General features: G+C 50.9%; 4 protein-coding genes across 4 annotated transcripts; 1 reads left to right on the plus strand and 3 right to left on the minus strand.

The window, feature by feature from the left end:
* Positions 1-224: 224 nt before the first annotated feature.
* SMAC4_05370 (uncharacterized protein) lies at positions 225-2,539 on the minus strand. Its single transcript, XM_003346427.2, has 4 exons — positions 2,216-2,539; positions 2,015-2,105; positions 1,560-1,940; positions 225-1,491 (listed from the first exon to the last, which is right to left on the minus strand). The coding sequence occupies exons 1-4, from the start codon at positions 2,486-2,488 to the stop codon at positions 1,058-1,060; spliced, it is 1,179 nt and encodes a 392-aa protein (XP_003346475.1). The 5' UTR covers positions 2,489-2,539; the 3' UTR covers positions 225-1,057.
* A 1,091-nt stretch (positions 2,540-3,630) lies between these two features.
* Positions 3,631-8,288, minus strand: SMAC4_05371 (uncharacterized protein). Its single transcript, XM_003346428.2, has 3 exons — positions 7,445-8,288; positions 3,989-7,382; positions 3,631-3,903 (listed from the first exon to the last, which is right to left on the minus strand). The coding sequence occupies exons 1-3, from the start codon at positions 7,690-7,692 to the stop codon at positions 3,898-3,900; spliced, it is 3,648 nt and encodes a 1,215-aa protein (XP_003346476.1). The 5' UTR covers positions 7,693-8,288; the 3' UTR covers positions 3,631-3,897.
* Positions 8,289-14,472: 6,184 nt separating this feature from the next.
* SMAC4_05372 (uncharacterized protein) lies at positions 14,473-16,416 on the plus strand. The gene is made up of 3 exons (XM_024655720.2): positions 14,473-14,584; positions 14,849-15,746; positions 15,823-16,416. Exons 1-3 carry the CDS (start codon positions 14,509-14,511, stop codon positions 16,193-16,195), a joined length of 1,347 nt encoding a protein of 448 aa, XP_024511563.1. The 5' UTR covers positions 14,473-14,508; the 3' UTR covers positions 16,196-16,416.
* A 371-nt stretch (positions 16,417-16,787) lies between these two features.
* On the minus strand, positions 16,788-17,774 carry SMAC4_12112 (uncharacterized protein). Its single transcript, XM_024655721.2, has 3 exons — positions 17,549-17,774; positions 17,260-17,468; positions 16,788-17,137 (listed from the first exon to the last, which is right to left on the minus strand). The coding sequence occupies exons 1-3, from the start codon at positions 17,705-17,707 to the stop codon at positions 17,059-17,061; spliced, it is 447 nt and encodes a 148-aa protein (XP_024511564.1). The 5' UTR covers positions 17,708-17,774; the 3' UTR covers positions 16,788-17,058.
* Between the last annotated feature and the right edge of the window lie 771 nt (positions 17,775-18,545).

An 18,545-nucleotide genomic window follows, 5' to 3' on the forward strand; every position in this document is an offset into this window, starting at 1 on the left:
CATGACAGAACCAGTCAACTAGCGAAAAGCGCCCTCGATGTTAGGTGTCTTCATATCGGTAGAAGTGGAATGAATTTCTTATTGCGGAGTGTATCGATCTCTTTGTTCACTAAGTTTTTAGCTTGAGTCTTTAGGATTCTTGTTGTTATCACAGAATCACCCAAACAAGTATCTCATTGCCAATATTCTCCATCAACTCATTAAATGTACGTATTTAGTACCGCTACTTGGTATGGCAAGTCTCTTTTAGGTAACCAAACATAAGAGATACCCTTGACCGAAGCAGGTAGGTAGAGATGGTGCACATATACCCCTTCTCTGTTCATCTGTCATTTCCCGAAGATTCATCAAGCCACCACCTGTATCCCTCTTTTCATGGTCCCTTTTCTTCATTTTAGTCAACCCGATCCGATCCCTCCGCCGTCGCCGCCTTCTGACCCGAGTGAGTTGCTACCGATTCGATCCAGCAGAAAACCAACGCCATAACAATCATGCGCTAATAGAGAGACACACACACATATGCTGCTGTGTTTCCATGGACCAGGACAACCCAAACCACCTTTCACACCCTATAAGAGAAAAAGAAACGAAAGTCAAATTCAATTCATCTTTTGTCCACCTGCGTGCTTGTTTGCGACTTTCTGAATACCTTGGTTATATTTCCCTGTACAAATACTTATAGAAAGCAAGAGAAGGAAGAGACAAGATAAAAAAAGGTCTATGATGCGAAAATAGATCAGTGTACTAGAAGGATTTCAACAGGGGTTTTATAAGTATTGTACAGGGAAACAAAACCAGAAATGGGAAAGACGGGCAAAAAGTTAGACAAAAGTTATTTGCCCTCTCTGCAACGAAGCCTGTTTCTTCTGTCCAGCGCCTGGGAAAGGCGGGAAGGCGGGGAGGCGGGAAGGAGAAGCCGGGCCGAGCAGACAGACAGCATCAGTGCTGCATCCACGCAAAACCCGGGCTTGAATAGCCTGTCAGATTCCCCGCCACGAGGCTGCAACACACTTCGCTTAGCATCACCTTTACCCCATCGCTGCACCGGTTCGTAAAATTAAGCATTAGCCGCATCCCTGTTGCTGGCCGCGCTAGCGCTCATGGTAGGCTGAGCGGTAGGCAGAATCGCGGAGACCTTTTGGCGGGTCTTGGACCAGGCGAAAACGAGACCGGAGACAAAGCCGACAAAGATGGCGGTGACACTTCCAAAGGTGACGGGGGCGTCGAAGAAGATGAGACCGCTGACGGCGATGGGAAGCTTGTTGAGGGCGCCAACCATGGAGTAGGTGGTCGAGGAGGTGACGCGAATACACCAGGCCGAGCAGTACGAGATGAAGATGGCAGCGAGACCGGAGTAGATCATGCCGATGAAGAGGGCGTTGCGTGTCTCGACGGGGAAGTTCTTGATCAAGTTGTCGTTGGACCAGTCCTCGAAGAGCAAGGAGAAGACGATTAGGACGGGAATAGTGAGGAGGTTGTTATAGAACATGGCTAAAGCGCGAGATTCGGTTAGCCATGTACTTTTTCACCAAACGAACAACCCAGCCAGGGCCACTTACTGTCATAGTCCTTGAAGTTCATCTTCTTGATAACCTTGCGCATGCCCAAAACGTACGCGGCGGTGCAGAACACGTTCATGCCCATCCACGCGTAACCGGCGTTCAGGGTGGAGATAGCATCGGTAGCCTCGGCAGTGTGACCGACGCCCTCGACGGCGGCCTGGATATCGGCCCAAGCAGCAATGACGGAACTGAAGACCATCAAACCGAAGGAGAGCAGAGCCATGGGGGTGACGCTGCCGCCGAACCAGAGGACCTCACCGTAGGCGATGACAATGATGGTCAGGTTCTTGAAGATGGTGTACACGGGAACGGAGAGGAACTGGAGCGCCTTGGTGCTGGTATAGATCATGCCCACGAGCAACAGCGAGATAGGGAACCCTGTTGCAGCCCTATGTCAGCCAGCCGCTCCAAACTTTTACAAAGCTGAAACAAGAGGGGAAGGGAATGCTTACATTTCTTTGCCTTGGTTGAGTCGAAAGCAGCGAGGTTCTGGAACATGCCCAGCTGCTTGCATATCAGAATGGCGGCGGTACAGACCAGAGACTGTCATCATGGAGGTACTGTTAGCGTTCTCTGCTCTCTCTCTCTCTCTCCTTCTCGTCCTGCGGCTGGAGCCTTGGGCGTGGGGTATTTTGTTCGAACGGCTGACGTACCTGCACAGCAAGGTAGAAGAAGTTGAGGTTCCATTCGCTGCCGGACACAACGTATTTGTTGACAACCGTCATGGAAATCGACGACAGACAGTAGGCGAGAATCGAGGCGCCGGGGCTGTGGTCAATCTTGTCGAAGTAGCCGCCGAAAGGACCAACTTGTTGAGGGCGGGTTGGCTGCGAAGATGACCTCCTGGCCAGGAAAGGGTCCTTGTCGGTCGAACCCCGACCCTCGACGGGGCCCAACTCAATGTCTTCGTTCCTCTTGTTGGCCATGGTGTGCTACTGAAATACGTCGATGTGGTGAGAAAACGACAGGCGGGTGCTTCGGTAGGTAAAGGGAAAAGTTGCAAGTTGCGAAATGGCAGCGACGGTCGAAAAGACGGGTCGGGTGGGATGCGCGCGGGCTGACCGCCTTGGAACGAGCGAAGCGAAAGACCAGCAAGGTACCGACCGTATTAGTCGGGGCGCTAGTCGTAAAAGCCGTGCAGTGGAAAAGAATGAAGGTAGATGCAGCCGTTCACGCTGATAGCATTCCAGAACCGAAAACGGAGTTCACGAAGCCTTGCTGGTTGCCAAGAGCAAGAGCAAGCGAGAGAAAGTGATGAAAATGCGACAAGACTTGAACACTTCTTCTACGAGCACCGAGCGCCAGCGACCTCAGACGCGTGTCAGAAAAAGGGTTTGGAAGATTTCCTGTTAAGTTAAATTGCCAGATGCGAAACCCGCCTATTTCCCAATCAGGCTTGGCGCCTTGACACTCCAGTGGCCCGCGCTCCCCCACACAACCCCCTTTTCCTCAGCTGCCTCGAGTCCTCGACTTCCCTAAGCGGACACTGTCCCGCAACTGTCACTGTGCCCCTTGTCACCTGCCAAGCCGTGAACCGTACCCCTTTAGCCCACAGCATCCTTGACCAATCAGCTTTGACCGGCTGCCATCAGCTTAATCGATGAAGCTATTCCAGTGACGTCGGTCGGAAAGGTATGTGTTCAGAATGAATGGTGTATATCAAAAACGCTACTACTATTTACTACCAAAATGGTGACGGGCATGCTCCAAGACCAGCACAATAAAGCTGCCCGCCACCCTTTCAATACGACTATAGACATGAAGCGAACCGTGCAAAGCCAACCTTCCACCTCCTTCAACTCTCTTCCTCCCCGTCCATCTCGTCGTCCCCTTCTGCTTCCCCGCTCATCTCCTTCATTGCTTTGTCCCAATTCCTTCTTCCTACTGTTCCGTTTCTTTTCACTCGTCCATTTTTGTTTTCGTCTTCTCATAATGCATTGGCTAAATTCATATACCGCGTCCGCTCTGCGCCTGGACAACTTCATGAACCCTTCTTCCGCCGATACCCTACCCTCGTTCTGTACCAACTCGTTGCATGATCGTACCGTCTGCGAATCGCAGAAGGGGGGGGGGGGGGGGGGGGTCATCTCTCTCACTCATAAACTCATTCGAAGCCAAAACCGCAATCAAAAAAATGACAAGCCGAACAAAGGAACAACCAAACCGAATCAACAATAAAACATCAGAAGGTTAACATTCCTCATCCCTTACACACGGAGTGAGAGAGAAGAGATGTGAAGTGTTGTACATAGCCCATCTTGTGACACCTACCGAGCTGGAAGGGCCGAGGAGCGGAGATGTGTGGACACTTTAGGTGCCAGGCAGAGGGAGTTGTTTATCTCTGTATATCAAAAACTGATTGTTAGCGACCCATCGGAAATTCAGCGCACTGTCACCCTTCTCCAAAGTTTTGATTATTGACATACCCGTCCACGTCTGGAGTTGTTGTTATTGTTGTTGTTGTTGTTGTTATTGTTGCCCTGCTCTTGCATATATCCTACATTTTGCTGCTGGGGCGGCATGCCAGCTCCGCCCATAGGGGCAGGCCCAGCGCCGTAACCGTAGCCAGGAGTGGGCATGCCCATGTTCATACCGAATCCAGGGGCCGCGCCGTAGGGACCTTGAGGACCACCAGGCGGCATGTTAGGCATCTGGGGTGCACCTGGCGGCGGCTGAATCGGGCTGCCGTTGGACATGGCAGCTTGAGTGCCGCGATACTGGTCGATCGAGGGGCTCGGGGTCTGGAAACCGCCGAACCCGGCGGTCATACCGGCTGGGTAGTAGTTGTTCATGGGCGGTGCGCCCCGTGCCATCATGCTCTGCTGGTACTGCATTTGCTGAAGAGCAGCGGCAGGGGCCATGGGTGCGGCGGCTCCGCCGTACATTTGTCCTTGAGGAACGAAAGCAGGAAACTGCTGCGGAATCTCCAGCCCCTCACTTCTAGGGATGCCGAAAGCCATATCATTATAGTTGGGGGTACCAACATTCAATGGGTTATAGTACTGACCCGGGCCAGGGGTAAACTGACCAGCCTGCTGTTGCTGCGCCTGCTGTGCGGGCTGAGGCTGCTGCTGCTGCTGCTGCTGCTGGTTTTGCTGCTGATGCTGAGGGGTCTGGCGAGATGTAGGACGCTGCCTTTCACCATTGTTGGTGTTGTTGCTGTTATTGTTGGTGTGCTCACGAGCGTTGTTTCCGTTGTTGCTATTGCTTCCGCCACTCCGAGTAGACAAACCAACTTCGTCCATCAAACGCTTATAACCCTGGCCAGGCTGCGCCTTGATGCGAATCAAGACATTCTTCACGTTCTCGACAACCTGAGTCCGAATGGTCTCGTCGAAGAAGGGAGTGGTCAACACCTTGAAGATGAGCGTAGCACCACAGGCGTGGTCGCTGAGGATTGCCTCCAGAACTTGGTCGTTCTGAGTGAAGAACAAAGCCTTAAGAATAGTGTCCCTGGCATCCGCCTCCGCCTTCTGGTTGATGACCTTCAGGACGGTCAGATACGCCACTTTGTGAGTGCACAGATGCACGAGGTAAGGAACGAGCTGCGGCGACAAAACTGTGCGGCGCTGCGGGAACGTGCAGGTATCGAGGAACCAAGTGAGGAGTAGGGCACCGTTGGCGTTAGTGGCAAGCTGTACACTATGAAGGGCAATGGCAGCAGCGAGCATGCGCTGCTGATCCTTGGTAGCGTGATGACTCTCCAGGCATGCCCTCATGGCGCGAGCGCCGTAACGGCCTTGGGAAACCTCCCACATCTTGCTGAGCATGGTCTCAAAAATGAAGTCATTGTAGGGAGGGCCGAACTTCAGGCAACCCTGGAGAACGTAGTTGCCATACTGGTCAAGGAACAAGGGGATCGTATAGGGGCGCAAGTTCTCAACGATGAGGTTCAGCTGCTGGGGCTGCTTGCAGACATCGATGATCTTCTGAGCAGCCCAAGTACCGTTCTTGTGTACACCGATCTCGGCCATATGAGGTGCAATCTCAGCGAGCATCTGATCGCGAACGGAGTCAGAGCAGTGCTCAAAGAGCTTTTGGACAACAGTGTTGCCAAGATAATCCGACGACAGCTCGGCAATCTCAGGAAGCATCTCGATAGCGATGTTCTCGATCTCCTGCTGGGACAAGGTTTGGTTATCAATCCGTTTGCGAATATCACGGAGCTTGGGAGCGTCGTGAACACGGGTGTGGGCGGGCTCCTTGATGGGGGGAATCTCATCGATGTAGTTATCGAACTGAATGGCGTTCTGGAGATTGGCAGAAATCTTGTACTTGTCCTCCTCGGTCGCGCCAAACTGCTGGACAATGTCAAGGATATCGGCGGTCATCTCAGAGAGAGGTGGCACAGTGGGAGTGGTGTTTACGGCCAAGGGTGTCGGGGAAACATCACCAGATGCGCCAGTGCTGCCGTTTTGACCATTTTCCTGCCCCTTAGCAAACGGATCAGGGCTAGGGGAAGGGAAGGCTCCATCGTGGCCGGGAGTGTTGGACGCGGAAGGCGGCTTGGCGAAGTTGATACGAATGGGGCCAGCACCAGGGAAAATCTCCTTTCCGTTCATGTTAGCCTTGGCGTTGATGGCACTGTCCACTCTTTCAAAGTTGACGAAGCCGCAGTTCTTGTGAGTCAGCACTCTAGCGGAGAGAATGGGACCGTACGACTTGAACATCTCCGTAAGCGTAGAAGTCGTGGTGGACGTAGGAATGCTGCCGAGCCACAAGGCGCTTGTCGGGCCCTCCATGTTGGGTTCCTCGGCGCTGAGCAAGCCATTGTTGTTGCGGCTGTTAGACCTTCCCAGCGTCATAGCAGCGACAGCCTGGGGCAGATCCTCGTACTGTCTCTCCTCCGGCAACTGAATGTCGGCGGCTGTAATAGAAGCGTCAAGCCGGGAGGGAGTGGGAATGTAGTTGCGAAGAATCCTGTTGGCAGGAGTGTCCAGAACACCGGCTGTCCTAGCACGCGGACGGGCAGCTTGGAATGCCTGTACGGCGAGGTTATGCTGTTGGATGGCTGCGTTGGTGGCGGCGAGTTGATCCTGGAGCTGAGCGTATTGGTTCTCCATCATCGTCAACGGATCGTCATCATAGTCATCTTCCTCGTCAGCGTATTTATCCTTGTTGTTGACCGAATAAGAGCGGAATCGGTTCGCGGCCTTGGTAAAATCGACATACGTCGGCATGTACGGGGTGGCGAGCTGAGCGCGAGGAGGCTGCGGTGTCTCTGCCAGGCCAAGGTAGTCCAAAGTCCTCATATGGACATCATTCTCGCCCGCGCCTTCGCGAGAGAAGTGCGACTGGGTGGGGGAGCTGGGGTTGTTGGATGGCACACTTGCAATGCTGGCCAGAGTGTTGCCTCTTTCACGACCGGTAGGCGTCCAGCTGCTGAAGATGGAAACGCCAAATGGCGAGCTTGTGCCGGGTACCTGGGCAAACGGGCTGCGCTGGGGCAAGGAACCAGCTCTCAGCCTGGAAAGAAGGGTCGAAGCTGAGCCCTCGGCCTGTTCAATGCCGGGCGAGGGAGACTTGAATGGCGTATGCGACGGAGAAGGGCGCGAGGTCTTGGAAGCCAAAGACGGGATATTCAGCATGCCATTGACCCCGGCACCGGCAGGGAATCTAGACGGCACGGTGCCGGCACGAGCACGCCGAGTCTGGGGCAAGCTGTCCGGAGTGGGCAGCTGGGCGAAGTCCGGGAAGCCGTCGGTAGGCGACTCCGGGATGTTCTCTCGAAGAGGGGTCGAGTTGCCGCTGGTCGGGGGCCCACCCCATGGGTTTACCGGCAATCCCGAGATGCCTTCTTGGGCTTGGATCTCGCGGGCACTGCGTCACCGGGCGGGGTCAGCGGTGCTCCTCCAAAAACATCAAGGTCACTATTGACTTACCGTTTTGAAAAGAGCCGGCCAGAGGAGGCCATATCGTGTGATGGCGAACCATTGCCTGACCGTGAAGCGCCAGCCATCTTGGAAGACTGTCCCAGTCCCGATGACAGGCCGAAGGGAGAGCGAATGGCACCGGCAGAGGTCGGGTCATTCGGCGATGTGCTCGTAGGCGAACCGGTTCGGTTTTGAAGAGAGACCGACTGCGGCGGGAAGCCGAGCGACATATGATCGCCGGGTCTTTGGTTGGACATTATTGATTATTTTTTATCCAGCTCTCATGAGAGTTATTGACAACTTTTTGTTTCCAGTCGCGTCCACGCGGCTACCAGGCCTTGGGGATACCGGACAAGAAGAGTTTGACGATAGCTCAAGGGAGGGTCTCGTCTCGGTCGAGTCTGATTTCCGGCGGGCGGTCAAAGGCGGTGTGGGACGAAAGGATGGACCAACGTCGACGTCAAAGAGCGCAGGCGCGGAGCCAACAAGAGTCGTCCAATTAAGCAGGAATCTATATCAGACACAGGCTGACCTGAGCGAAGGAGCGTCGCTCGAGGAGGCCTTTCGGTGAAGCTCGAAGAGGGGATACGACGTCTGCAAAGGTTTGTTGCAAGGGGCGATTACGGAGTCGGTGATGAAAGGTGCCGGGATTTCTCTATCGATGCTTGCAAAAAAAAAAGTTTGGCAAAGTTGGGGAAGTGGCTTGGGGAAATTTGGCAAGTCGACCTCAACAAGGAGCGACAGGTTGAAGGGGAAAAGAGGAACCGAGAGGACAGCTGAGTCGACCTCGGCGGCGGCTCAGAGGTTGAGTCGAGATGAAGCAAACTGGATGTTCCTGGGAGACCTTTCGAGGCAGGCGGCCCTGGTTTTGCCTTTTTTGCCAAGGTGGGATTGGATCGGATTGGAACTGCGCCCGGGTTGTGGTGGACTGGTGCTGAATGGTGGCTCGTTGTCGGGACGGTCCCGGACAGAAGCTGTGTGTGGGATGGTGCGTGTGGACTTTTTTTTTTCTAGCGAGAGACAATCCCGTTCGCTCGTGTTCCGTCTGCCTGCTTTTGCTCACGCCCGGCCTCGTCTCAGCTCAGCGGAGGGGTGTCGATTTTGGCAACCGTCAACGGCCGTCGTCTGGGTTCACGTTGCTCCGCCAGGAGAGTGGATCCGACAAGGACTCAAGGAGAGGCGGGGAGGGGAGAGGGGTGGAAGTTAAAAGGCTGCTAAAGAATATACAGGCCCGGGGTAATTAGGAGGAGGGTTTCGAGCCTGGAGAAGAGGACAGCGATTTTGATTAGAAGAGGAAGGGTTGTGAGTTACAATGAGAGAGAGAAGAAGAGACGGGACTGAGAGATACAAGGTTGAAAAGGAGAGAAAGTGATGCAGAGTTGAAGTCGAGTGCGGTGGTTGCAGGAAGAAAAGACCCAGCAGGCCGTCGTTGGTGGGGGCAACCGGGAGTTCTACAGGCGGCGTGTACTGAACACCACACCTGGAGAGGGGGGTCGACCATTCCATCCCATTGAATCTGGCACTGCAATTGCAACTGCAACTGCAACTGCGGGACCACCAAGACGCTCACTTCCACCGACGACATCCTTTGCAAAGACCTCCTACGACACCTCAGCCCAGCTCCAGACGAGATGGAAGGCGTGATGGCAATGGAGGAAAGTGCTCTGGAAACGCGGCGAGAGGTCGACTCTGAGTGGTGGAAGGACCGGATCTGAAACAGTAGAGGTACCTAGAGGATGTGCTTCGTGCTTTCTCCCGCTTGCCATTTCTTCTTACTTTCATTGAGCTTCGTTGAAGTGCAGTGCCTGTAAGTGCTTTACCGACCCAGCATCACAGGTTCATGTACCTGTACTTCGCATTCGAAGCACCGAAAACGCTCGTCATGGGCTCGGTCACAGCTTTTCTGTCTTTGCGGTTCTCTTCCATCCTGACCAAGGCGGGACTCTCACCGCCTTCTTCAACAACAGCTGCACTCACTTGTTGTCTTGCTTACAATTGGCGGAACCAAACCCCAATTGAATGAACAGCTGTCATGGAAGTGACTTAGCTCCTACTAATAAAGTCCGATATCAAATTAAGCTTGCGCAAGTTGCCGACAGCGGGGAACTCAGCCTCATGCCCACCTTGCTGACGCTGATGGAAGTCGCCGTTGATGTTGAGGATCCCAAACCTCGAATGCTCTGAAGTCCAGCTTTGCCTGTCAAAAGCGGAAGGCCCCTTTTTTTCAGCAAGACCACAGGTAGCTACCCTCCATCGGAGATGTGAGGTGATGACTCCGTTCCTTCCATGCTGCGAGCTAAACGTCTTATGCATGCTTGGGGAGCAACGGGAACGAGGGGACGGGAATCATGCTTCACGCTGTAAGTGGACAGGGTGGGCGTTGCTGCTGCTACCCGCACGCGCTCCGAGAATCACACCCCCCTCTTGACCGGAGACATTGCGATATAAAGCCAACAGATTGGAAGACCAAGAAAGGTACCTATGAAGATGAGAGACTCTAGAACTGAACTATAATCCCGTTAGTTTCTTTGGTTGTCTACCTCTGGAAGTTGGGCTCCGTACCTCGTCTGCTTGATGTCTGCCGGGAGTGGGTATGCCACCTCAAGTGGTATTCTCAGGCACAGGAAGCTAGAAACTGCCGCTGCCGAAGATGCACCTTGATTGGTGGATGCTTGACAGGTACCCGATCCCAACAGGTAACCAGCAGTGACAGAGGCGGCCAACATGTCATCAAGCACAGAGTTTCTTAATAATAGGATGATCACTACAGTACCGGATGAACATGTACATCGGTATGCATTGCGCTCGCCAGCACTCTTAATGTACCCGTGGTGGGCAGAGGAGACAATGATATAAACACAGGGGTATCTCTCCACTACCTAGCTGAGGTATGTGTACGGTACAGACATCGCTTCTAGAAGGCTGGGAGTCGTTCTGTCTGGTTTGATGTGGTGCTTTTACTGAACCATCCAAGGAACCAGGCTCCCGGCGTCGAGACTTGTGCCGAGACGAAACAGGACATTTCCGTCATCCTTCTCCGTCCATATATATAGAGTCTTAAACCTCTCAATGGTTTAATAACGGACAGCGACCAACGTCTTCCCTCGAATATGTCGAGTTTCTCGACCTGGTTGAGAATCAAGCGCCATTCACACCCTCAGCCCCGCCCATATCCGCCTGAATGCCCTGTCACCCCGGCGGCTCCCCTTTATGATTCCTCATTATCCCCCTTGGACTGTGTTCGAAGAACATCCAACACACCAATCAAAAGCAGAAAGGCAACGATCAGTGATCGGCGAGAGACATCTGAAACATGGAAGAGTTGCCCTTCAAGCGTGGCCCCCTAGCAGCAGAACAGTGCACGAGCCATTTAACAGCTTGGCGTTCGCTTTCGGATAGAAACACCCCTCATATGCCTCTCAATTCTGGAACCCCCCCTTTTTAGAATGACGACCCCTCATGCATCTCTGTTAGAAGTCCAGACGCATGAATCCCGCGAAAAAAGACGGCTCTCGAGAATTTTCCTATCTCTTCTGCTCTTCTTTTGCCCCTGGTTGCTGGTTTCCGTCGCATACAATCCCAATCTTCCAAGTCGTCCTCAAACTTGCGTGATCGGTCCTGATCAACCCTCGGTTGTTGCCGCTGTGCCCGATATCTCCTGTCACTCTTGCCGGTTTATCTGAATTCGGGCACTTCAGTTCTTTCCGTGACCTGAAGACTACCTCCGGATATGGGGCAGATACCTTCAGCTTCTCGAATAACACACAAGCAGGACTGAACGCGCAATTCCGATTTACGTTCAATCATGTCCGCATTGTTTCATCTCATCCCTTCCCCTGCCTTTCGCATCTCTGTTCCCCGTATTGGCAGGAGGGATGACGAGACTCGGGAAAGCCATACCATGTCTTGTCATTCAGGACCGGTCTTTATGTAGCCGACCTGCGTGACGAAGACACACTTGATTGTTGGGTACGGTATGACCACCCCAGTGGTTCTCACTGTCTCTTCATACTAACATCGATAACCCGCTAAGATCTTGCGGTTGGGGTCGTCGCCAAGCAACTGAAGGTCCAACAAGTGATCTGTCCCCAGTACATAACCTTTCGCGCTCGCCCACTGGGCGATTCGATTTTAAGTGTTGGGCCGCGTTTACGCTATGGGCAACACATGATATATACTGGCAATAGGCCTCGGTTTGCCCTCGGATTAATGGTTTTGGTGGACAGTTAGGGCATTGCTCTTAATCTTGTATGCTAGACTCACCGGTGCGGCACGTCTCATGCCCTACGGGAGGCGGAAGTAGACGTTAAAAATAACAACAACAACAACAACAAATAACCTTTCGCGCTGGTACCAGATTAATGGAAGAGCATACCTCTACCAACAACCATGATGGTTTTGAGGCTTCTAGATCCAATCACATCCCAGACTGAAGAGTATCAAAAAGCCATGAACTTCTCGGCCCGGCAGAGTTGCTTCATCAGTCCTCGCAACAAAGTACATGTACTTGGGGGTTGTGGTGCGGTTCGGTTGGCGGGACCTTAACCCCCTCTTCATAAAAGAGGGGGAAATTTTTTAATAGGACAGCGAAATATCATGGGAAAATCTGAACTACAACCAAAGTACTAAGAAATTTGATAGTGCAGCCGAGACACATTTGTTACGAACTTAAGCGACACATGAGTTGCTTAAGCCATCAGGACCCGACTGTCCGCCTGTGATGACCAGTGTAACCTTCAGAGGGTCAAGCACTGACTCGAAGGACGCATGCAGGCTCACTAACGCACGGGCTCACGGTGAGCCAACACCATGAGTGAGCCATCATCACGAACGGACACTTGAAGCATAGGAAACAGGAACAGGCACTCAAGGTATAAAGGGACGACTGGAGAACTCAGATTGTCAGATAGTTCGACAGTAGTCAATAGATCATTATCACCGAGACCAGTATTATATGACAGGCTGGGGTGCATATGCCCAGACGGCCAAACCCATAAAAGATAGAACGATGTTCTGCTTGCAAGGCAGAACTTAGAATGCACACTATATAGCCAATGCCAACCTGTGACATATTACGAACATACTTGTTGTGAACCTTTTGGCTTCATCGAATAGCACTGATACTTATTACCTTCCGCTATCCTACTTAGGCAGATCAGCCTGCCTTTTGTCACAATATTGCATCAAAACTACTCTAAAAAAATTTAAAAATTTTATTAAAAATCATATACGCTTTTTTTAGTATTAGAAAGCGAAATTAAAAAATTTGAACTTTTATTTCTGTTAACGTGTGGCTAGTACTGTGCCTTGTAACTGTCTTGTACTATCTTGTAGTATAGAAGGCTAATTAAACTATTTCTTCTATAGAATCAGTCCACTTAGCTTCCACAGAACATGCTAGAATACAGAAGTTTTGTCACTATGTTCTGTAATTCTTTAACTTGTTCAGCATTTCTTCTAAACTGATTTGTCATTATAGAATACACCAGAAGCTCATAAATTCAGTTCATTCTTTTTATAATATACTGCTCCTACAAGTACTCTTATCAACTTACAGAAGCTTTTATACTCTAGAAGCTTCTAGATACTTATGACAGGCTAGGGTGCATATGCCCAGACGGCCAAACCTACAAAAGATAGGACGATGTTCTGCTTGCAAGGCAGAACTCGGAATGCACACTATATAGTCAATGTCAACCTGTGACAATACTTAACGTTCGTGTATATAAAAACCTCTTCTCTTCTTTAGTTAGTTACTTCTTAAGTAAGTAAGCAAGCAAGCACAATTTAAGCAATATAATTGATACTGGAATCACTGGATTCCTAGTATTGTTAGCTATATTCTGCATTATAGCTTATATAATAGCAGCCTTGCAGTTGTGCCTATCGACTGCCATCACAACTATATAAGACTACTTGAGCAACCAAATTGCCAGCTTCGGTCATTTGTATTCTTTTAGAACATAGCTTAGTGATATAGTCATCCGCCAGCGCTGTAACAGCTTAGACTAGTTATGACAGCCCAGATTAGCTGGGCTGCCATAGAGGCTCTGGTGCCTGCTCAGTTGTTGCCCTGCGCTCAAGCTACTTAGCTCGCTGCGCTGCATATCTACTGCGTGCAGACGGCTAGCTGGAAGCCAGGCTTTTTTTTTGAGAGAATCTCTCTTTTACCCTTTATTTATATATAATATAGCCTCATTCTCGTGATCTCCTATATTAGGTGTAAATTCTACGATTCTCATATCAATAATACAATCTACTCCTATAGTGTAGAGTTCACTGTACTCTTTTGTCTTAAGAGCAGAGTTCTCTCCAAGATCTCTTTTACAATATTCCTCTAATGTCTTTGCAACTACGCTACTTCCTTCAGCACTACTGTCATACTTTCCACCACTTCCGCTCCGTTCTGCTACAAGTGCATAGTTTACTATAGCATCTCTATACTAGTGCTATTATTATAAGCCAGTTAGAGCATTGCAGCAAATAATTTCTATTAGAGAGAGTATGACAGATGAAAAAGTGTTTTTTGGCTACTAAAGTTAAATAAGTATATCTGTAAAGCGTATCTTTTAGTAATTTAAAGTTTGGTGCACTTCAAATCTTTTTCTTTTATCATTCCTTTCTACCTAGGCTAAAATTAATGCAAGTTGAAAAATGGTTATTTGAAAGCCTTTTTAACTCTTTTAAAATTTTTGTATATTTTCAAAAATTAATTTTGTAGTTGTTTGGTTTGCGAGTATTAATATATTAATAGCTTTCTCAGTTTTTAACTATAGTTCAGATTGCCCTATAACATTTCATTATTCTATTAAAAAAATTCCTCCCACTCTATAAGTAGGGTTGAGGAAAAGTTCCACCACTGCACCACAACCCCCAAGTAGTAGCGTTCAGCAGTGGAAGCGTGTCGTTGGAGGAGAAAGTGGGGCTTCCCGAAGAAGCACGGACAGTATCTCTGAATTGGCTCGTGCACCAGCTCCCTGGAATCCCCCCGTCATAAGTTCCATATCGCAAGCTTCAGCTCCAGAAGCTCGAATTGTGGCCACACCGCGCCAACTACGCCAGCAGACGATATCATGGCGAACGTGATCAACAACCTTTTTGGCGGCGCAAAGCCTGCCAGCGTCATTCCTGACAAGGCGGGTGATTCTGGTATGTGGCGTTGATCTTTAATTCTACCTGCGGGACAAATTGGAAACCACCTTCATGCCCCTAATCAAGGTCGTGCCCAACAAGCGAACGGCTTCGATGTTCACGATGCCCCGGTCAGACACGGTTGCTTGGGCTGGGCTCTAGTTATCCCAGCTGCTCTACCCACCAGAGCTTGTATAATGTCGATCAATGGGCCTCTGTTTCGCTTCCAGAACCCTCAAATGCGATTCAACTGAATGGGATGACTGACCTTTTGCACCCCAGACTTCGCCGACTTCGCAGAGGGCGCCGACCCGTCCCCCATCCCCATCGTTCCCGTAACGACCACCCTCGCCGGTGCCCAGGCCGCAAAGACCGTGGTCCCCTACACAAAGTGGTACAATGTGCACGAGCGCCATAGCCTTTCCGAATTCAAGGCCGAAGGTTTCATTCTGGCCGCCATCACCGTCGTGCTGGTCCTCCACCTCTTCGGTGCCCGTCTGAACCGTTCCAAGGCCAAGAAGTGGATTCGCGCCCATGCTTCGACATTGGACACCGAGTTTGCCCTTGTTGGCTTCTCCGGCGTGCCCAGGGCTCTCTCGGACAAGTCCGGTGATGAGCTCACTCAGGCTTTGGCCGATGCCAACTCCCAGAATGGTGACGCCATCCTCAAGGAGAAGAGTCTCTTCGAGTTCGCGACCTACGCCACCGGCCGTGTCAACGTTGCCTTTGTGGATGTCAAGCTCACCCTGGTCAAGCGCTTCAACCCTTTCATCAGCCTCGCCGAGAATGTCATTGGTTTCTTCTGGGACAGCTACGCTCAACCTACCGATTCCGTCGAGGCCACCCTGTATCCCTTCGACGGCAAGGAGGCGCTTACCGTTCCTGCTATGCCCGGCGCGGCTGAGCTCCGTCAGAGCGACAAGAAGAGCACTTTCGACGGTTTCGTCTGGGCCATTGTCCACAAGGAGAGCATGAAGCAGGTTCGCGACGAGCGCTACGACGTCTCCCTTACCTACACTAAGGACAACAACAAGCTTCCGCAGTGGTTGACGGTTATGAGTGAGAGCGCTGAGATTACCGACGCTCTGCTTACCCCTGAGCTGATCAAGGCTGCCGATTCTGCTGGTGACCTCCTTGAGTACCTCATCGTTTCCGACCAACCTATTGACAAGCCCAAGACGTGAGTACATATCATCCGCCCTCCGCCCAACAAAACGCCCCGACGCATAGTTACTGACACATACCCTGTTTACCAGTGTCGAGGAGACCAACCCCCGCAAGCGCATCTTCCTCAAGTACCGCCTCCCCTCGGACAACAACTACGAGCCTCTCCTGCCCATCTTCCAGTACTTCCTCCGCATGACCGACCAGCTCGTGCAAGTCGCTCACTTCCGTCCCGAGGTCCTCCGCAAGGTCAAGTCGGTCCGCGATGACATGATCAAGGGCATCAAGAAGGCGAGTGAGCAGGAAAAGGCCGAGGAGCTGGCGGCCGAGCGTGAGAAGCAGCGCAAGGCCAAGCGCGACGCCGAGTTGGCCGCTATGGATGCCAAGGCGCAGAAGAAGTTCCTGGAGAAGGAGAGGGAGAGAGAGGCCAAGAGGGCGACTAAGAAGATGACTACTAGGGCCTAAACAGCTTGCTTTTTCTTCTTCTTTGAATACTGTATGTGTGATGACTACGAATGGAATAAGGGGGTTAATGGGTCGGGGTCTGGTTGGATGACCCGGCAGGATGATGATGGTTTTGGCTAAGGGATGATGAAAGGGGGGGATTATTATCAAAAGTATACCTATAATACGTGTATATGCGTCTGTATGTTGTATGTATAAAATATAATGTGGCGATGGGTTGATCAGTAAGATGAGAGCTTGAGACGGCTCTGATGGTGAAATGAAGAATAGTGTTCATGATGCGTGAGATCCGTTTTTGTGTTCCGTCCAAGTCTGAAGACTGCTGTCACAGCACATAGGTGTAGTTACAATGGAACCCAAAAACCCGGACGAAAACAATAAGATAGTAAAGACCGTGCAGATGAAGGGGAAAAAGCAGAAATAGGAACTAAGCTATAGTTGGATGAGATTAACGTTTTTTTTTTTTTTTTTTTTTTGGGGGGGGGGGGGGGGGGGTTTCGTTTTTTTCCATCCAATGACAGGTTGCCAGATGGGGTGAAAGTCCGGATGGTAACACGAGGCTCCAGACAATGCCACCGCAATTATCATCACAACTTTCACATTGTTTCTCTCTTCTACCTATCCTCTGATATTCCCCTATCTTATCCTGTGTGGCGCGGAACGGTTTGACAAAAGCCGCCCTCCCAGCATAGCGAATCTGGTGTTCTGTACCGTTGATAAGAAGACAAGCTTGGTTAGTATCATGTTTTTCTCTTGGAGGCTGCATGATCCTCAAGATGCTGTGCGTAAGACGGACAAGCAAGCCACCAAGGAACCAAAGCTCAAGTATCAAAGCTGGATTTGAGAAGGTGAAGTCACTACCTCTAGGCAGGTGACTGATCCCCCGACAAGATTCCTTCCACTCTCTTCACCTTGTCTTCAGCTGTTTGTTTCTTGTCGGTTCTGTTGGAGCGAAACAGGAAAGGGAGAGAGTTAAAGGGTCAGCAAAGAGCATCGCACACGCATTGAGGATATAAATCACACAAGAAGAAACAGGAAGGAAAGGAACAAAAACAAGCACATACCTAGTTCCAACCCGCATAGAAGTCTGCACCCTCTTCACACCCCCCTGATGCACGATCGCGTGCGCTTGGCCGACGACTTTCATCACTTCGTCCCAGGATCCTTCAACGGTGGTGCCGGCCGAGTGCATCGTGTACTTCAACCCGCTGGCTTTCAGGACTCTTTGCACATCGGCGACTTCGTTGGCGACGGAGACGTTGCCTGTGCCGACCTTTCCATTGCAAACAAACCCAAAATGTCAGCATATCTTTATTTATTTATTCACGTTGGTAAGTACGAGCGAGGACTCACGGGGACCAAGCAGAAATCTACGTAACAAGACGCAGGCGTTTCGAGGTTGGAGTAATCGCGGAAACTCATTTTCTGGGAGGAAGGGTGGTGTCGGTAGGTGATTAGGAGCTGTCGGGATGTGTGGCTGACAAGAGTTGGGCGAGATCTGAAGAGACTCATATCTTAAGGTTCAAGGGAGAGAATAAGATGTCCGAGCACGGATCAGATGTTCAGGTTGGTGGTTGTTGGTTGCTGGGTGGGTTGCGTCAGTGTCACTGCGGTTGAAGGACTCGAAGTTGCCCCTGCAAGTGGGAGCGTGCCTTCCCGGTATGTTCGATAAGCGAAGAGTTATTTTGGTATCAGTCGTTAGCTAGTAGGTAGCTATATAGCACAAATCCACTCAGCGTTGAGCTATGAAATATTCACATATAAATGATTTGTGTATTCGAGCTCATCGCCAGTGCTGCTTTGACGATACCTTATCCTCCGGCAACATCCGAGCTTCCACCCTGTACACTATCGTGGTCGTGGGGATGTCGACAACCCCACACTTTACAAAGTACCTAGAGTTAGGTGGTTGGAAGCAATTTAAGGAGTAACTTGCCCCTTATCCAGAGTCATGAACGTGAGTGAACAGAGGGTATATTTCCCACTTGGAATCCATGGCCCGTAAAGTATTCCCAGATAAATTTCGTGTGAATGAGCAAGAGGTTTGAGCCGATATTGATCGTGCCGTCCTCGAGGTGGACAATCTGGCTTGCGGGGGAAGTACAAGTATGTATGGTGGTAGGTGTTCGAGGTTCTCTGCCAGGCAACCTGCCATGCCGATATGGAGATGGAGGCATCGTGTTGCCGGGGAACCCTAGTGCCATAGTCGGTAGCGTTTGGTTGATGTCGTCAGAGGGCGTTCTGCCATACTCTAAAAAGGTTTTGTTGGTGTTGTGTGAAGAAATGCGAGAACATGGGTATAAAACCACGATGACCAGAGTGGTAGATATGTCTATAAGATGTGTTATAG

Source organism: Sordaria macrospora, chromosome 4 (assembly GCF_033870435.1).
Source record: "Sordaria macrospora chromosome 4, complete sequence".
NCBI classification, from domain to species: Eukaryota; Fungi; Ascomycota; class Sordariomycetes; order Sordariales; family Sordariaceae; genus Sordaria; species Sordaria macrospora.